Source organism: Thamnophis elegans, chromosome 12 (assembly GCF_009769535.1).
Source record: "Thamnophis elegans isolate rThaEle1 chromosome 12, rThaEle1.pri, whole genome shotgun sequence".
NCBI lineage: Eukaryota > Metazoa > Chordata > Lepidosauria > Squamata > Colubridae > Thamnophis > Thamnophis elegans.
Window position 1 is genome coordinate 11,463,209 of NC_045552.1, and position 19,100 is coordinate 11,482,308.

The 19,100-nt window shown below is 46.0% G+C and overlaps 1 protein-coding gene across 1 annotated transcript in view; it reads left to right on the forward strand.

The window, feature by feature from the left end:
- The first annotated feature begins 12,220 nt into the window (after positions 1-12,220).
- KIRREL2 (kirre like nephrin family adhesion molecule 2) overlaps positions 12,221-19,100 on the forward strand; it is a 31,384-nt gene continuing 24,504 nt past the window's right edge. The window contains exons 1-5 of the mRNA XM_032228517.1: positions 12,221-12,240; positions 14,478-14,662; positions 15,711-15,860; positions 16,800-16,957; positions 18,925-19,075. Of these exons, the coding sequence (XP_032084408.1) occupies positions 12,221-12,240; positions 14,478-14,662; positions 15,711-15,860; positions 16,800-16,957; positions 18,925-19,075 (664 nt within the window). The remainder of the gene's footprint in view (positions 12,241-14,477; positions 14,663-15,710; positions 15,861-16,799; positions 16,958-18,924; positions 19,076-19,100) is intronic.

Genomic DNA, 19,100 nt, shown 5'->3' on the forward strand with positions numbered 1-19,100 from the left:
TACTCTGTGGGTGTGGCCTCCTTTGTGGGAGTGGCTTGCCAGCCATGTGACCTGGTGGGAGTGGCTTGCCGGCCATGTGTTTTCTCTCTCTCTCTTTCCTTCCTTTTGTCTCTCTGTCTCTTTTTCCTTTTTTTTCTTTCTTTCTTTTTCTCTCTCATTTTTTCTTTCTTTTTTCTTTTTTTATTTCTTTCTTTCTTCCTTTCTTTCTCTTTCTTTCTATCTATCTCTCTCTCTCTCTCTCTGTCTGTCTGTCTGTCTGTGTCAGTGGTGGGTTTCAAAAAATTTTGGAACTTCTGTAGGTGTGGCCTGCTTTCCGGGTCCACTGGTGGAACCTCTTCTAAACAGTTCGGTAGATTTGATGAACCGGTTCTACCGAAGTGATGCAAACTGGTAGGAACCCACCTCTGGCACAGATGGTTCCAGACCTTTGGTACCGCTCCACAAAGGATGGGTTTGATGTCTTGGCAGGAGTTCAGATTGGGAATATAGCTCTATTGGCAAATCAGAATTTTTGCAGAATCTTACAATAGCGTTACATATCCCGGTAGCCTTAGATGACCAGAAATTGCATTCGGGAATGAATGAACATGGTTAGTGGGACGCAGGAACTCAGTGGCTAAGACACTGAGCTTATCAATCAGAAGGTCGGCAGTTCAGTGGTTCGAATCTCTAGCGCCGCGTAAAGGAGTGAGCTCCCGTTACTTGTCCCAGCTTCTGCCGACCTAGCAGTTCGAAAGCACGTAAAAATGCAAGTAGAAAAAATAGAAAGCGCCTTTTTGTGGAAGGTAACAGTGTTCCGTGCACCTTTGGCGTTTAGTCATGCCGGCCACATGACCACGGAGAGGTCTTTGGACAGTGCTGGCATTTCGGCTTTGAAACGGAGAGGAGCATCGCCCCCTAGAGTCGAGAACGACTAGCACATATGTGCGAGGGGAACCTTTACATTTATCTTAATGAATGGAACACTGTACAATAGAAAGAGCAAGCAGAAGGTGGAGAGATCGGTGGTTATGTATGCTTCCTCTACCTGTGGCTTGATTTCTTTGCTAATTACAGAGGTATAAAGGCGGGAGACTGAAATGGCCTTACCTACTATTGGTTTTGGCTCTGCCTATGGATGGCATAGGACTTGTGAGGATCTAAGAAATCACTTTTCAAAGGAAAAATGGTCCCCCAGTCCCCATTACTCAATGTTAAGCTTGTTATGTCTCGGACACTGGAATTTGAGGCTTGTTGAGTAGAACGCATGGATATAAGAACCGTGGTGGCGCAGTGATTAGAATGCAGTACTGCAGGTTAACTCTGCCCACAGCCAGGAGTTTGATCCTGAGAGGCTCAAGATTGACTCAGCTTTTCATCCTTCCAAGGGGGTTAAAATGAGGACCCAGATTGTTGGGGGTCAAGAGGTTGACTCTAGAGAGGGCTGTAAAGCTCTGTGAAGCGGTATATAAGTCTAAGTGCTATTGCTACATGTTATGAATTGGGACATCAATCAATCAGTGTCCTAATGTACTTAAAAGGCAGAACTGGTAGTTTGGGCAGGAACCAAGAATATGAATTTGGAATAAATGAAAGCAAAATGAAAGATGGGAAACTAACCATCCGCCTTGGCATTTCTTAACAGTTATTTCATTCGGGGTGAATTTTCATTCTCTGACCTGGATATTTGGGGAAGATTTGAGGAGAGGGGAAATTCTGCCGTATTCTATTTTTTTTTTTTCAGAGCACGATGTAAGCTTTGTAGGAAATGCTATGAATGCTAGGTCAGCATTTCTCAACCGCAGCACCTTTCAGAGGCGTGGACTGCAACTCCCAGAATCCCCCAGCCAGCATGGGGAATTCTGGGAGTTGAAATACATTAACATCTGAAAGTTGCTTTGGTTGAAAAACACCATCCTAGAGCAACATTCAAACACAGCTGCTGGAGAACAGAGGAGGATGCTGAGAGTTATGCTTTACGTCTGAAGGGGTAACAGCGGGCTCCATTAATGTAGGTTTAAACTTTAACCCTAACAATGCCAAGAAGATAGACTTTTTACATCTCATTCCTAAAACGTTTTCAAATCTGCGTGGGATTTTAATGTAACTTGCATATTTATTCACTCATTCATTTATTTGTTCATTTATTTATTCATTCATTCATTTTATATTGCCATCTATTCGCCCATGGCGACTCAAGGCGATTTACAGAATATAAAATGACATTTAAAACGTTTAAAACTAACAAAAAGAATCAAATAAATTAATATAGTACAATATAACAGAATCAACCCCCTGCCCGGCGACAGCAGATCACATGAGCCATATCCCACTCTGGGTTCCCCAGGCCCACTGGCAGAACCAGGTCTTTGGCGCCTTCCGGAAAGGTGTTAGGGGGGGGGGGCATTCTAATCTCTGCGGGGATGATGTTTTCAGAAAGAGGGAGCCACCACGGAGAAGGCCCTTCTTCTGTGTCTCACCAGGTGTATCTCCCTTGGGAATGGGATCTGCCACATTCCCTGCCTCCCTGCTCTGATGAGTTGGGTAGATGTGACCAGCAGGATAACCTGAATAGCAATAGCAATAGCAGTTAGACTTATATACCGCTTCATAGGGCTTTCAGCCCTCTCTAAGCAGTTTACAGAGTCAGCATAGCGCCCCCACAGTCTGGGTCCTCATTTTACCCACCTCAGAAGGATGGAAGGCTAAGTCAACCCTGAGCCGGTAAGATTTGAACAGCCGAACTGCAGAACTGCAGTCAGCTGAAGTAGCCTGCAGTGCTGCATTTAACCACTGCGCCAAGGACTTTAAAAGTGACAACCAGCATATATATGCATATATCCCCTTAAGATAATGCTAGTGTTTCAATAGAAATATCCAATATACATTGCTACCATGGAGAACAAGGGAGTTGTAATTGTTAATTCCACTACCTGGTTACCAACAGCTTGATGGTCAGTGCCTGCCTACTTGCTGTTCTCCATCCTGAGGATTCTCTATGATTCAACTAGACATGGTTAGCCTTTCAAATTGAAGATCGCTTTTAGTTGTATCGAAGGTGACATTAAAATAAAACAAGCCATTATCCTCATGAGTTCGTGAGGAACCTAAGCTTCAAGGAGACCATAAAAGGAATCTGTAATCCCTCCACTCATTTGCCTTTTCGGTTGCTGCTCTAAATTTTTGATTTTCCCTTCCGCAATCCCAACATCGTGTTGGCTGAAGCATCTGGAGTTCAGTGGTGGAATTCAAACATTTTTACTACCAGTTCTGTGGGCATGGCGTGGTGGGCGTGGTGTGGCTTGGTGGGCATGACTTGGTGGCCATGACAGGGGAAAGATACTGTAAAATCTCCATTCCCACCCCACTCCAGGGGAAGGTCACTGCAAAATCTCCATTCCCGCCATACTCCAGGGGTAAGTTACTGCAAAATCTCCATTCCCATTCCACTCCAGGGAAAGGTTACTGCAAAATCTCCATTCCCACCACACTTCAGGGGAAAGTTACTGCAAAATCTCCATTCCCATTCCACTCCAGGGAAAGGTTACTGCAAAATCTCCATTCCCACCACACTTCAGGGCAAAGTTACTGCAAAATCTCCATTTCCACCACATTCCAGGGGAAGGTTACTTCAAAATCCTCATTCCCTCCTGATCAGCTGGGACTCGGGAGACTGAGAATAGATGGGGGCGGGGCCAGCCAAAGGTGATATTCACCAGTTCTCAGAACTACTCAAAAATTCCACTACCGGTTCTCCAGAACCAGTCAGAACCTGCTGAATATCACCTCTGCTGGAGTTGCAGTACCAGCCCATCTAGAAGTGCGCCAGGATATACCATAGATATCTGCTTCACTCCGTTTTCGGAGGCATAAACTAATATATCGTTGGTATTTTGACAGAAACCACGCTTTGTCTAACAGCTGGACAAAGGGGCTGGGCATAAGTGCTTAGAGGATTTTCATAGGCCATGTAATTCAGGGCAGAGGGGAAGGAGTAGCCAGCTTTACGGGGGACAAATGCACAAAATTAACATCTGTTGGCTTCTGGGAATGACCTAATTTCAGGTCTGGGCTGATGCCAGGAAGCTATGGCAACATATACTGCAGGGGTCTGCAAAGCCTGTGAGTACAAAGGACTCATAAATAGCAAAGGTGGGTCCTTGTGGCCAGGATTGGTGCGTATCAGGGCAATGACGCAAAGGCCATGTTGGTTTTTGTTGCCAAATCAGGTGGTGAAGGACTTGGAGGAGATCCAGTTGATCTCCCATAAGAGCAGAAAGGAGATTGGGAAGAAGGGGGGGATCTGTCTTAACATTTTTGCCACACCCGGGTTGGTCAGTATGCCTTTATCCCTCCTCTCAATTTTGAATAGAGAAGTGGTCCTCGACTTACAACTATTCATTTAATGACCATTCCGAATGACAACAGCACCGGGGGGAAAAGTGAGTTATGGCCAGTTTTCACACTTACGACCATTGCAGCATCCCCTGTGGTCATGTGATCAAAATTCAGAGGCTTGGCAACTGACTCGTATTTATGACGGTTGCAGTGTCCCAGGGTCATGTGAGCACCTTTTGCGACCATCTTAACAAGCAAAGTCAATGGGGAAGCCAAGGTTCACTTAACAACTGCAGTGATTCACTTAACCACTGGCAAGAAAGGTGAAAAAAATTTCACTTAACAAAGATCTCGCTTAGCAATAGAACTTTGGGGCTCAGTTTTTGGTCCTAGGTCGAGGACTACCTGCACTTACGGAAGATACCTTTATAGGGCCAAACCTACAGAGTGAATCATTACTCAATAATAGACTAGCATCCTACGATGAGCCACGGTGGCGCAGTGGTTAGAGTCCAGTACTGCAGGCTACTTCTGCTGACTGCCGGCTGCCTGCAACTTGGCAGTTCAAATCTCACCAGCCTCAAGGTTGACTCAGCCTTCCATCCTTCCCAGGTCTGTAAAATGGGGAGCCAGATTGTTGAGGGCAGGAGGCTGACTCTGTAAACTACTTAGAGAGGACTGTAAGGCACTGTAAAGTGATATATAAGTCTAAGTGCCACTGCTATTAATGACCACAGCAGAAAAAAAATACTGCTGCAAAATCAAGTATGGCTCACTGACCACATTTCTTAATGATGGAAGTTCTCATCCCAACTGGTTGTACGTCAACGACTATCTTCATGTATGTATTCTGAATCTTATATACAGCATTTTTTATGGGGCTTTTTCACTGTAAACTATTATCTGCAAAAGTGGGAGTGGGAGTTGAAAAGGGCCCCCCATGAGTTCCCCCAGAATATTCTTCGAACCCCAGATTCCCTCCTCTGCAGCTTGGTGGAACGTTTCCAACTTATGGGTGAAAACAAAGGATTCGGTGGGGTGGTTGCCCAGGCGAGGGGCATGTGTGGGTCAGAAGCAGTGGCAGAGGCACTGAGTGGGAGAGGTATGTCAACCAGACAGGAGGGCAGGCGGAACTGATGGCAATTGAATGAGCCCTGGATACAAAGGGGTCTATTGTCCAGCCCCCAACTCGGGCCTTCTCAAGCTGCCAGCTCTGGCAATTCTCCCTCCCAGCTTACAAAGTGACAATATGGCCACTCTCTCACTCTCTCTGTGTCTTTTTCTCATGGCTCCCTTGTCATCTTTCTCTCTTTCCTGGCTCACTTCTGGAAGATTTTCTGGGCCAAAGAGAATCAGTTTGGAGATTGAGCCACACCTCGGTTCTACGAAGCCCCGAAGGTCACATATTGAGGCGTTTTTGGTGTCCAGCAGAGAAAAGACACTGTCCAACACCAAGTCAAGGGATGGCTTTTCCGAGAATCACTGAAACGGATGGTATGTTTGAATGGAAGCTGAGATCTATACCCTGCTTGTCCATGCTGGAAGAGGTGCTCCATCTGAGTAAGCAAGAGTCCAGAAAGATGTTCAGAAACACCTGGAAAAGCTTCTTTATCAGGCCTGGAAGCTTATCTTTTGCCTTTTGGATTTCAGGCCTGCCACACTATCTACCGTGAGAGAATGGGAGGGGGGATTATATGGAGTTGGGTGATGCGTAGCCATAATCACATTCTTTCTTGAAAGTCAAGGTCACTTTTGTTCCTGCGCCTGGCTAGATGTGGATGGGAGGAACCTGCCTTCGTGGCAGTGAAAGATTGGACCATGCAATGGATTGTGGGTGTTGGGGCAGGATCTTGAACTTTCAACTGGGTGGGAAAACCTGGAAGCTTTCAAATTCGGGTTTTCCCAGATGTGCCAACATGTCTCTTTTAATAAATTGGAATTTTGAGGAACCTCTTGCCTCGGATTATTACTTTATTATGGACATTCTTCTCCAGTAATATTGAACTGCAAACTAGGGGATACAAAACTTTTGCTAGGCCAATTCTTGAATACAACTCATCTGTCTGGAACCCCGCATATCAGACATTAAGACAATCGAACGAGTCCAGGGATATTTCACGAGAAGAGTCCTCCACTCCTCTGCTCGCAACAGAATATCTTGAAATAGACTTGAAATTTTGGGCTTAGACAACTTAGAACTTCACCATCTTCGATCCGACCTATGCGTAGTACATACAACTATCTACTACAATGTCCTACCTGTCAATGAATACTTCAGCTTCAACCACAACAACCCCCGAGCACACAATAAATACAAGCTTACGGTAAACTGCTCCAAACTCGATTGCAGAAAATACGACTTCAACAACAGAGTGGTCAATGCCTGGAATGCTCTACCTGATTCTGTTGTTGCATCCTCAAACCCCCACAACTTTAACCTTAGACTGTCTACTGTCAACCTCACCCCATCCCTAAGAGGTCCGTAAGGGGCGTGTATAAGCGCACCAGCGTGCCTACCATCCTTGTCCTAATGTTCCTTTGTATTCTTATTCATTTCATGTATTCATAATCATGTTTATACTTTTATCTGTTGTCTAATTCATGCTGGGCAAAATAAATAAATAAATAAAATTTGTCTTGAATGAATGTGAGAAGCAACTTTATTCTGATATTTCTATCGGTCTCGTAACCGTTCAAGAAGATTTGAGATCTGGTGAGAAGCATCCATGGATTTATTTGTCCGCGACATACCATTTGCATCCACACCCACTTCCCCCCACACACACATGCTTTTTTTGCCATTGATGGACTGCTCCTATTGTTCCTCCTTTCGTTTTCTCTTTTTGATAGCCACTTTTTAACAAAATGTGTCTCAGCCTCAACCCCTTTTTTTTTTCCCCTCCGATCTTCATCATAGGAATTTTTTTCCTTAATTAGGTTGCCTGGCAGGGAATCAGTTTTGTGACTGCAGAGCCATAGCAGAGATGGAGGGAGGGAGAGAAATGGGCAGGAGGGATAGAGAAACGTGTATACCGACAACTTAAAAGATCCGGGTGGACTTTTGGGGGGGGGGGCACATTCACACTTTTACCATCGGGGAGAAGAAGTAGATGTCCTGCTCTTTTTTTTTCCAGAGCTGAGGAACAAGGGATTATCCAGAAATGGCTGAGGTAGAGAATTCACTGCCTTTGGCAGGCCACAATATCTCGCGCTCACGATTCTAATTAATTCCCAAAGGTGAATTTCTTCCTGAACCCTCTGGGCTAACTTTTGCCTAGGTGGAGGATCGGCCCATCTCCCCTTCCAATACCCGCTCTAGTTATGTGGGGTGGACAAGAGTTATGTGTGCTTTCGTGTCCCCCCCCTTTTTTTTTTCCCCTGCAGTTTTGGCACAATGGGCTGCAGATTTCACGCCTATTACCAGGAAGAAATTCAGCAGTTCAGTTTAGCCTCTGTGCCGCTTCAAAAGGGATTTGCTGTGAAGCATGGAAATATGAGGCAAGGGCGTCCTGGAGCCTGAGGGATGTAGGGTGGGAGAGTGGGAGAGAACCAGTGGAGGGAGGAGGGAGTGTAAGTGTTTTGGAAAGGGGAATACTTGGTTCTCAGCAGGCCTCCCTTGCAGTAACCATTGGGCCGTTGCTTCTTTCTTGGCAAAACCACCAAATGCCTTCCAGATGTTTTTGGGTTTATATATCCATATCAACTCCAGGCAGCCTGGCCAGTGGCAAGAAACTCTGCCTGTTGCGGTTTAACACAACAGCTCTTGCACCAAAGTATGTAAAGAGGAGGGGGCCCATTGTCACTCTAGGGGATTTTCGCACAATGTGGTTTACCCACTTCCGTATCTGGTGGCTCCATTCACCCCAGATGCTAATTCAGATTGGTTGCAATCTTGGTTAGGTTTTTTTTATGGCTTCCCATGTTGCCTGAGCCCAGACCGTTAATTTACAAGCCAATACAACTGTAAAAAGCTAAAGGTAAAGGTTCCCCTCGCATATATGTGCTAGTCGTTGCCGACTCTAGGGGGCGTTGCTCATCTCCGTTTCAAAGCCGAAGAGCCAGCGCTGTCCGAAGACGTCTCCGTGGTCATGTGGCCGGCATGACTAAACACCGAAGGCACCCGGAGCGCTGTTACTTCCCACCAAAGGTGGCTCCTATTTTTTCTATTTGCATTTTTATGTGCAAGCGAACTGCTAGGTTGGCAGAAGCTGGGACAAGTAACGGGAGCTCACTCCGTTAGGCAGCGCTAGGGATTCGAACCGCCGATCTGCCAACCTTTCTGATCGGCAAGCTCAGTATCTTAGCCACTGAGCCCCTGCAAAACACCCAATTTGTATAACTCTACAAATCAGTAAAAGAAAAAGTTAATTCAAAGTAAAGTTAATTCAAAGACTTTTTAAGTTTTTGTTATAGGAATACAACCTTGGAGATCCTGGCTGCCTCTTAATGTCTATTTTGATATCTGCATTCCTGGTGCCTCCTGTTGATCTGAGTTCGTTGAAAGTCATTCGTCTACTTCAGATGTGTGGGGACTGCCCACCTCCTTGAGCTAATCTAGATTCCTTTGTTTCTAATCTTAACTTGTCTTGCGCAGACGGCTGGTTCTCATACCAAAAGAACTTGCTCCAGATAGATGATAACTGCTTCTGCCTCTTCTCACAGTCTATTCCTGTTCTACCGATAAGTCATTATGTTCAGACACTTCTTGTGAGTCCTGCCCTCCCAAGCTGTCAACAGAAGCCAGATCTGCTAACTTTTCACCAGCCTCAGAAATGTAGGCCCAAATATGGCTTTGTGCTCCAGACTGGAGGTCCTTCGTGGGATGTTCACTCCACAATTTAAAACTAAACACCCGTCAGATGTGTTCCTAATGGTTCCTAGGAGAAGGTGAAACATAACAATAATTGAAACATCAAAACCTCTCTCTCTCTCTCTCCTCAATTCACCAAATCGAGCAGACGCCACTTTGGAGAATGTGACACGCATGCACGCCCATCCCAAGTTCACATAATTACTCAGCTATTCATTCTGTGAGTGACAGGCTGTCATCATTATTTTTGAGATGGAACAGTGGCGTGTTTCTCAAAGGCTTGGAGTCACTTGAAAGACTCCACTTTTCCTTGTCCATTTCAGCTATGAAGAAGAGAGAAACAAATGTACTGTGGTTAGAAAGAAAGAGCTCAATCATCTCTCAATCATTTCTACCCCGCCCTGCTGCCTGGACTTTCAGCCACTGCACCCCTACTCTTCCAGAGTTCCTAGTTCAATCCCTTTGCATGGCCATGCCTCTTCCATTTGTCTTCTGCTATTTGTAGAGGCTCTTGCTGGCACAGCTGTCTGTGGTCTCTTACATCGGAGTTGCATTGGCCAGAATTGGAAGACAGTAACTTCTCTAAAGCAACCAGCATGAATTTCCTAGAGCCAAGAATGGCTTCCGGGGTCATAGGTGGTGAGCTGACTTACAGCTTTTAAGTAACACTGCAGTGTGTGGTGCTCTTGTGAGTGGTAGAATGCTCTTGAAAGTCTCCAGAGGAAACCCCCAGATGGTGTTTGGTTGGTCATAAGAGTGTGTCTGTGGGCGTATTTGTAAATGATAGAAATGTAGACAAATTACCTAGGACAGGAGTCACCAACCTTAAAAGCCATTTTGACCCATTTCTTGATGCTCACGATGATAGGCTTAAGAATTCATACCAGTCGCAAGCAGGGTTCACTTCAACCTTTCTCAGAAGATTGGTCAGCTGAACTTGGTCCTGCTTCTCTGGAGTATCTAAAGCCCAAGAGAAGTGGCTTATTCTATTTTATTTATTTTGTTTATTAGTTTGTCAAACATGTGCAAGATAGCAGGTATAAGTATGGACATGGACATGAACAAACGAAATGAGTACAAATAAAGGGGGACAGTCGGACAGGGATGGTAGGCACGCTGGTGCGCTTATGCACACCCCCTTTATGGACCTCTTAGGAATGGGGCGAGGTTCACTGTAGACAGTTTGAGATTGAAGCTGTGAGGGTTTGAGGATGTAATAACAGAGTTGGGTAGAGCATTCCAGGGGTTGATCACCCTCTTGCTGAAGTCGTATTTTCTGCCATCAAGTTTGGAGCAGTTTACCTTGAGCCGAGGTGGCACAGTGGTTAAATGCAGCACTGCAGGCTACTTCAGCTGACTGCAGTTCTGCAGTTCGGCTGTTCAAATCTCACCGGCTCAGGGTTGACTCAGCCTTCCATCCTTCCGTGGTGGGTAAAATGAGGACCCGGATTGTTGTTGGGGGCAATATGCTGACTCTGTAAACTGCTTAGAGAGGGCTGAAAGCCCTATGAAGCGGTATATAAGTCTAACTGCTATTGCTATTGCTAATTTGTATTGATGATTTTCCCGTGTACTATTGAGGTTGAAGCTGAAGAAGTCGTTGACAGGTAGGACGTTGTAGCAGACAATTTTGTGTACTGTGCTTAGGTCAAGAAAAAATGCCTTTCTTGACTGCCATTGAGGCCTTTGTCTTTAGCTGATTCTGTGCCGCAATCTTCTTGACCCTCTTGAAGGGATTATCCCACTATTCAGATCCTGATGGAGTGAGTAAACTTCTCAACAATAGAACAAAAGGCCAGCCCTTATTGGATTGCAGTTAAGCAGGCTTTACGTTGGAGGAATCTGTGCAGCAAAACAGGCTCTGTTCAGCTCCTTGAATCTTAAGAGCTTCCTGGTGGTCAAAAGACCAAGGAGTAGATCCGTCAAGGGCAAACAGCTTTTCATGGGTAACTGGGTTTATTTCAGCTGGGAAACAATACCCTAACTTAAATCTTCTGGGTGCATTGAACTACAATTCCCATTTTCCCTAACATAAGTCAACCTAATGGGATTTGGAAGACCTACAGATACCTGGAGGACACCTGCGTGGAACCACTGTTTACCCTCAAGGTGCCAAGGAACCCATATTTGAAGGATATGGATCTGTATTATCATTTACGAACATTTATGTAGTTGTGATTGGACTATGCTGGGTCCAATCAGCAATCAATATGGAGCAACTATGACATTCGTGTGTGTAAGACACCTCTTGAATAGCAACAGCGCTCATTTCAAGAGTCTGCCTACATGAGAAGCATCAGTTAACAAAATCAAGGTATCAAAGGAGCCAGGGTGGCGCAGTGGTTAGAGTGCGGTACTGCAGGCTACTTCTGCCTGCCTGCCAGCTGCCTGCAATTTGGCAGTTCAAATCTCACCGGGCTCAAGGTTGACTCAGCCTTCCATCCTTCTGAGGTGGGTGAAATGAGGACACAGATTGTTGGGGGAAATATGCTGTAAACTGCTTAGAGAGGGCTGTAGAACACTGTAAAGCTGTATATAAGTCTTAAGTGCTATTGCTATAACAAGGTTAGAAGGGACTTTGAAGGTCTTCTAGTACAGCCCTCTGCTCAAGCAGGAGACCTTGTGCCATTCTGGAGAAATCGATGTCCAGTCTCTTTCTTAAAAACCTCCAGTGATGGAGCACCTCCAACTTTTGAAGGCAAGCCATTCTCACTGTCAGGCAACTTCCCCCTAGTTGTAGGTTGGATCTGTCTTTTTCCATCCGTTACGTCTTCTCCCTGCCCACAGGTGCTTTGGAGAATAGGTTGTCCCCTTCTTCTTGGTGTCAACCCCTGAAATATTGACTATGACTGTTACCACATCACCCCGATCCTACTCTTCATTAGACTCCTAGCCATACCCAGTTCCTATGTTTTAGCCTCCATCACCCTAATTATCTTTGCTGCTCTTCTCTGCGCTCTTTCTAAAGCCTCTTTTTTTGTTCCTTTATAAATCTATTTCACTCTTTCGTTAAAGAATGGAATTCAAAAGTTTAAAGCCGTCCATAAACAGATGGAATAAGATCGATGTTACAGGATCTGCTGATCTGTTCACATGCGTGTCACTGTGATCATGTTGACTGTCTGCTCCTGCTTTGATTTACCATGTTTTTCAGAGTATAAGATGCACCGGAGTATAAGATGCACCAAGATTTTGAAGAGGCAAATTTTTTAAAAAAGATTTTTGCACTCTGCAGACCTTCCAAAAACGACCTGTTTTTTGTGAAAATGGGCCTGTTTTTTGTCAAAAAAGGGGGCATGCATAGCCTTTAGGAGGCTTCTGGAGTGCTCCTGGGGGCTGAGGGGGCAAAAACGAGCACAAAATGCCCCCTTTTTCGCTCATTTTTGCCCTCTCCAGCCCCCAGGAGCACTCTGGAAGGCTCCTAAAGGCTATGCACAGCCATTTTTGCAAAGGGGGTAGAACTTTGGGAGGCCAAAAATGCTGTATTCAGTGTATAAGACGCACCCAGATTTTCACCCTCTTTTTTGAGGGAAAAAGGTGCGTCTTATACTCCGAAAAATACATTTAGTAGAAAGCAAAGTCTGAGGTCTAGGAATCTAGTCCTCCAATGGTACATTGGTATGCGCACACCTGTCTGTGTACAGTCCTGGATGCCTGCCAACTCTGAGCTACCTTTAAATGCATTCGCCAAGAGCGAAGCAGGAAGGCAGGAAAGAAAGTAGTTTTGTAGGAGTACTGTGGAGCCAGGCAGAAGTTTCCTTGGTGAAGAGCAAACTCACAGCGCACCAGGCTGCACCTGAGCATCTGTGTGGAGAGATAAGGCTACGGCAGGGACCTGAGGGCAACGGTGTCATCTTTAAAAGTAATAAAACAAGGCACGCTCTATCTCCCTTTTCTTCGCCTCCACATTTTTGCCTTTTTCAGCTCTCACAAAAGAGAGGGAGAATGCAGCCCTTACTCTAGAGTAAGCCCCGTTGAATTAATTCAGTAGGAATTGTTTCTGAGTAAGCAAGCTTTGAATTGAAGTGGGAAATGGCTTGGCCACTGGAAGAAAAATTACACTGGGAAAATGCAAGAAACACATTCTGATTATTAGCGTGTGTTGGTGGTGGCAAAACACAGAACCTGCAAATTGGAAGAATATTTATTTTATTGTTTCTATAAAGAGTGAAAAAGGGCTTTCCATGTTATTACCTTACGCCTAACGCTTGGCCTTTCTTACTGGCTATCCGGGCAGGATTTGAGAGTGTTACTCCGAATTGCAATGCGAGGGATGGGGAGCTGTGGCTGTACTTTCCTGCTCTACCTCCCCATCGCAAAAAGGCCCACTGGTGGAATTCTCTTTTGGCACCTTCGCTTGGACTGTAATGGAAAACCAGGGTGGCACCAGAGTGCTGAGAAGTCGATAGTGCAATGGATAATCCCCACTCACTCAGCACCTCCCCTGGTCTCTTCACAACAAAGCAAAGTGCAAGATCTCCAGGACCCACTTGAGAGAAATTCCAAATGTCGCCTGGCAGATCCTTGGCAGTGGCCTATATCAGGCACCACTCTCATGTCCTGCAATGCCTCTAGTTAAATTTCAAACGAAGATCTCTCTTAGTCTTTCTGAAACCTGAAATGTTTTGCATGCAAAGCAAATATCCCATTAGCATATTGATAGGAGCATCGAAAATTTTCCCCATATTGTTGTCTGCCATCAACACTGCAGCTTTTCAGAAAATGGGTGGATTGGCTTACAGGTGGCATAATTTTACCTAAAAAAATAAGATGTACTAATTCAGAACCGCTAATCACAAAAAACACCTTACGTGTGTGAGGCCGGGTGGGGGGGACTGCTTTTAGATAAAATAACGATGTCGATCCTCCGTGTATAGAAAAGTGGTGTGCCACTACGCTATTTCCCCAAAAATAAGACCTCCCTGGATAATAAGCAGAATCGGGCTTTTGAGCTCATGCTCTAAAATAAGCCCTCCCCCACAAATTAAGCCCTCCCCGAAAATATTGCAACACAGAAGCAGCCATGAGGTGACCATGCTCACTGCCTCCTGCACCTCAAAAATAATAAGACCTCCCCAAAAATAAGGCCAAGTGTTTATTTTGTGGATCAAAAGAAAATAAGACCCTGTCTTATTTTTGGGAAAACACAGTAGTAGCAGGCTCTGAAGACAATATTGGATAAGCCTGTGTTTTCTCCCTTCCTGTAAACTTTCCAAGATAAATGGGCCACTGGCAGAAGCGAAATGCTGGTCTTGGCAGACGATCAGTCTGAATTCAGCAAATCGGTTCAAGCATATCTCCTCTGAAGCTCCAGCCAAGAAGTCCTGATTTCTCTATTAGGATCACTAAGCAGTCTGACTTTAAATCTTTGTTTTGTTTTCACAGGGTTGGCCGCCTATTTCTTTCAACAGCCTATGGATCAAGTGATTGTGTCCGGTCAGTCGGTGACATTAGCATGTGTGATCATGGGCTACCGTGGCATGGTTCAATGGACCAAAGATGGACTAGCCTTAGGGGGAGAGAGAGACTTACCCGGTAGGTCTATCATGACTGTATTGTTGTGGCCTGGAGACAGACAGTGAGGAGGTTCGGGAGGAACATGGGCCAGTCCTGGGGTTGAGGAAAGCTCAGACGAGGGCTCTGCATTGGAGGCAAAGAGGGAGCTAAACAGCAGTGAGGCAGAGGAACAGCTGGAGCCTGTTCCCAGTGTGCGCATGCGCAGAGCTGCCAGAAAACAGGAAGAACTAAGAAAGTGGGGTCGATTTGGGAGTAAAGCCACATCTTGCAGGTGATTGGCCCCTCCCATAGGAAACAAAAGAGGAGCGAATGGGGAGGGGGCTTTTGCAGGAAACAATTCATTCCTTCAGTCGTTTCAAGAGTGGAAAGTTCTGTTTGTGATTATAAGAGACTCTGTGCCAAGTGTTGCCTTGCCCTGCCTTTGGAAAGTAGTTATCTGGCAGCTCTCCAAGCAAGATAAGGTTCGTGTTGATAAATATTCCTCTGAAAGACTTGACTTTGTTTTTGCCATGCCTTGTTGACTGTGAATGAAAGGAATACACAGTCGTGTTAATAAAAGAGGTTTTGCCGGGACCAAGACTCTGCTTCATGCTTGTTAAGGAAGCCTAGGGCAGAAGAGTGACATGGTAGTTGATTGGGGAAAGGACACTCATAGAACCTTATTGGGAGAAATAGTGGCTTACCACAAACTGCAATAGGTGTTGTTCATAAGTCAATCTCATCCTGAGCAACACAGAACTGGATTTTTCAATCCCAGTTTCATCCTTGTAATGATGTGCGGGAAAGACCTTGGGAGACCAGGGAAAAAAAGAGATGCTGCCTAGAGAATGATCGGATAAGAGGGAACGTAGCCTACAGCTGTATAGCAGGCATAGCAAGAGACTAAGAAGAGACCATCCCTAAATTCTTGGCTGCCAAAAATAATGGCGGGAGGTGTCTTATTTTCAGACTTGCAAGATTCTATTAATCTAACTTTAGAATAAGTAGAGTTAGTTTATCTGGTCATAGTTTCCAATCTGGTCTACCCGGTAACAGCTGACATATTATCCTATGGCTTTCTCCACAGGTTGGTCCCGCTACTCTATTGTAGGAGATGCGTCTGCCGGTCAACACAACTTACGCATCGACTATGCTGAACTAGACGACGATGCTGTTTACGAGTGCCAAGCCACACAAGCGGCCCTGCGCTCCCAGCGAGCCAAACTTACTGTACTTAGTGAGTTCCTGTCCTGTTTTTGTGTTGATCAGACGATCCCAGTGTTTCAAAATCTCAATTTGGGTCTCCTGAAAAGCTACCCCAATTAATATACACCAAGAGAAAGTCAAACATCTAATATTGTCTGCCAAGGTCTCTTGTTGATTCTTCTGGTTCAGGGGTATCAAACTCAATGACCGGACCCGCAGGGTGCTTAGATCTGGCCTGTGGGGGCTGCCCTGGAAACAACAGAGGACTGGCCCACAGTGCCTCTGCCAGAGGAAATGGAGCTTGCAGGGGCTGCTCGTGGCCCTCCCAAGCTTTGTTTTCGCTGGCAGAGGATTGCAGGAGGCCGTTCCAGCCAAAAATGGAACTTAGGAACCTATTTTCACTGGTAGAGCACTTGGGGCACTACAGGCACCCCCTGTGAGCTCCATTTTCGGTTGGGACAGCCTCCTGCAACCTTCTGCCATGACCACCCTGGCCACGCTGACCCTGCCCTCCCCCCCCCCCCAATGTCAGGTGTGCAAACCAGACCTTAACTTTCTAAGAAGAATGTTGTTATGGCTACACATCACCAAACTCCATATCATCCCCCCTCCCATATTCCCACACTAGAAAGTGTGGCAGACCTGAAACCTAAAAAAGAAAAGATGGCTTGCAGGTCTGACACCCGAGGTCAAACAGAACCCTTATGTGGACCTCAATGAAATCTAGTTTGACATCCCTGTTCTGGTGGATTTTTCCATGAGAGTATCGTGAAAGCCTAAATTGCGCTACGAGGAAAGGGATATGGCTCGGCGCGTAAGATCACCATAGTTCAACCCCGAGCTACAAATATTTTCTTCTATTAGTGAATGAATTGTAGTCTCAACAGGTGGTCATTCCCTGGCTTGCTGGTCTATAGCCTCTTTCCAAGACAAGGTAACCAACCCTAACTCTCTGCCTCTGTTCTTGCAGTCCCCCCCAATGACCCTGAGATTCACAGCGGTCCCATTGTCCATGTCATCTCCAACATCCCTTACAACCTTTCCTGCCGCGCAGCTGGAGCCAAGCCAGCAGCTGAAATCACCTGGTATCGTGATGGGCAGCGACAAGAGTCAACTGTTTACTCCAAGGTGAGTTGGTGAGGTTGAGCTCCGGTTCCCACAGAGTGTGGGAGCAACCTGGGAATTGTAAGCCTGACCGTTTTCAATCACTAGTTGTCAGAATTGCCCATTGGGCAACATCAAAGGGAGACCCAGTATGGAAACAAGTAGGGATTATGTAGAACTGGGATGCGGTGGCTCAGGGGCAAAGATGCTGAGCTTGTCGATCAGAAAGGTCAGTGGTTCGAAACCCTAACGCTGCGTAATGAAGTGAGCTCATGTTCCTTTTCCCAGCTTCTGCCAACCTAGCTGTTTGAAAGCACATAAAAATGCAAGTAGAAAAATAGGAACCACTTTTGGTGGGAAGGTAACAGCATTCCGTGCATCTTGGGGATTGAGTCATGATGGCCACGTGACCATGGAGAGGTCTTCAGACAGCACTGTCTCTTTGGCTTTGAAACAGAGATGAGCACCGCCCCCTAGAGTCGGGAACGACTGGCACATATGGGTGAGGGGAACCTTTACCTTACATAGAAATGAGAAACAGTGGAAGACTCAAAAGTGCTTTTTCGAAAAGGCCACTGGACTTGTCATGTTTTTTTTTTCCCTTTGAAAACCTTTTACTTTTCTCATCATCTCATTTGGAGTTCTGAAGAAGCTTCTTGGATGAGAAGCAAAATGTTTTTAAACAAGAAAAACAAGGAAGTCCAGCTGCCTTTCGGGGAAAAAACACTGTGGGGCAAGCCATGACCTGGATGATTGAGAATCTTCATAGACAAGCAGTGGAAGAGCTCTCCTCCTGGAATTGTGGATGCTTCTTCACTGGAGGTTTTCAAGAAAAGTTAGGACAACTGTTCTGACCCCCCTCGTCCCACACCAACACACACTCCGAGCCAAAGATAAGTTACGGCATTTAATTAACAGACAGACAGGTCCTTGGCAGCAAACCGGCACAGACAAGCTTGGGCAGCAATCCAGCACAGATAAGGCTTGGCAGCAATCCAGCCTACCAAGCTCACAATAATATTCTCCGACATTAATTCCTGCATTGACTTCTGCAAGAGGGGCATGTGCACAAGCAGTCCTTTTTATAGTCTGGAGATGACCACCAGCTGAGTGCAATTACCTCCTGTACTTGCGCAACTGTTCCTGACACCTATTAGCTCTTCAGTGCCGGGCATCCAGGAACAACTCACTGCTGGCGTCCGGCTCACTCTCCCTTGTCTCCACCCCACTGGTCCAAGGCTCTGGAACCTCCTGGTGGCCAACCAGCCTCTCTGTGCCCTGCTCAGAGTCGGAACGCTGTTCAGGGTCCTCCACATCCTCCAGAGCCAACTCATAGGACCCCTCGCTATTGGAGTCTGGTGGCAGCTCCAACAGATCCTGCTGGGCCACAAAAGCAACTATTTTGGGGGGATGATTTATGGACCCTTAATTGTACAGGGGCATGGATCAGAACAGGGGTCACAACCTTTCGGACCTCAGGGACCAATAAATTCATAATTTTAAATCCCGCAGACCACTAATACGACCTGCCTAATGACCATCTGGATGGACGTGGCAAGGTGGTCATGTGCCTGGTTGGGCATGGCCAATGTGATGTCACTCATGTCGAGGGGCGCCTTGCCAGCCTCTCCTCGCCACTCCTCACCTGCTTACCCGGGCTCCTTAGGGCCTCAACAGGAAGCAGTTGCTGGAGCTAAGCAGCCATGCAAATGCAAATAATTTTTCTGCAGATCACTAAAATTTTCTCACGGACCACCAGTTGGTGGCCTCCAAGGTCCCTCCCAACTCTACAATTCTATGACCAATGGGAAAGTTTAGATGAAGTCTCAAAATACATGATGTGGGCCTGTGTGTAAGAAAGAGAGGAGGCCCATCTCCAAACAATTGTGAGCAGTCTATGGCATTCTAGATCTATAACCTCTGGCCCTGTCTTCCTAGAGTTGCTAGAAGTTTGGCTATGAAAAAAATGCTTCTTCTTTATTCTCCTCCAGTCCCTGATGGATGATGGCAAGCGGGAAGTGGCTGTCAGCACCTTCCTCTTAATTCCAAGCAGCCGAGACATGAGCAGCACCTTCACCTGTCGTGTCAGCAACCCGGCAGCCCCGGCTGGCAAACAGACTTCGGTCACCCTTAATGTTCAGTGTGAGTATCCCAGACAGGAGGGAGG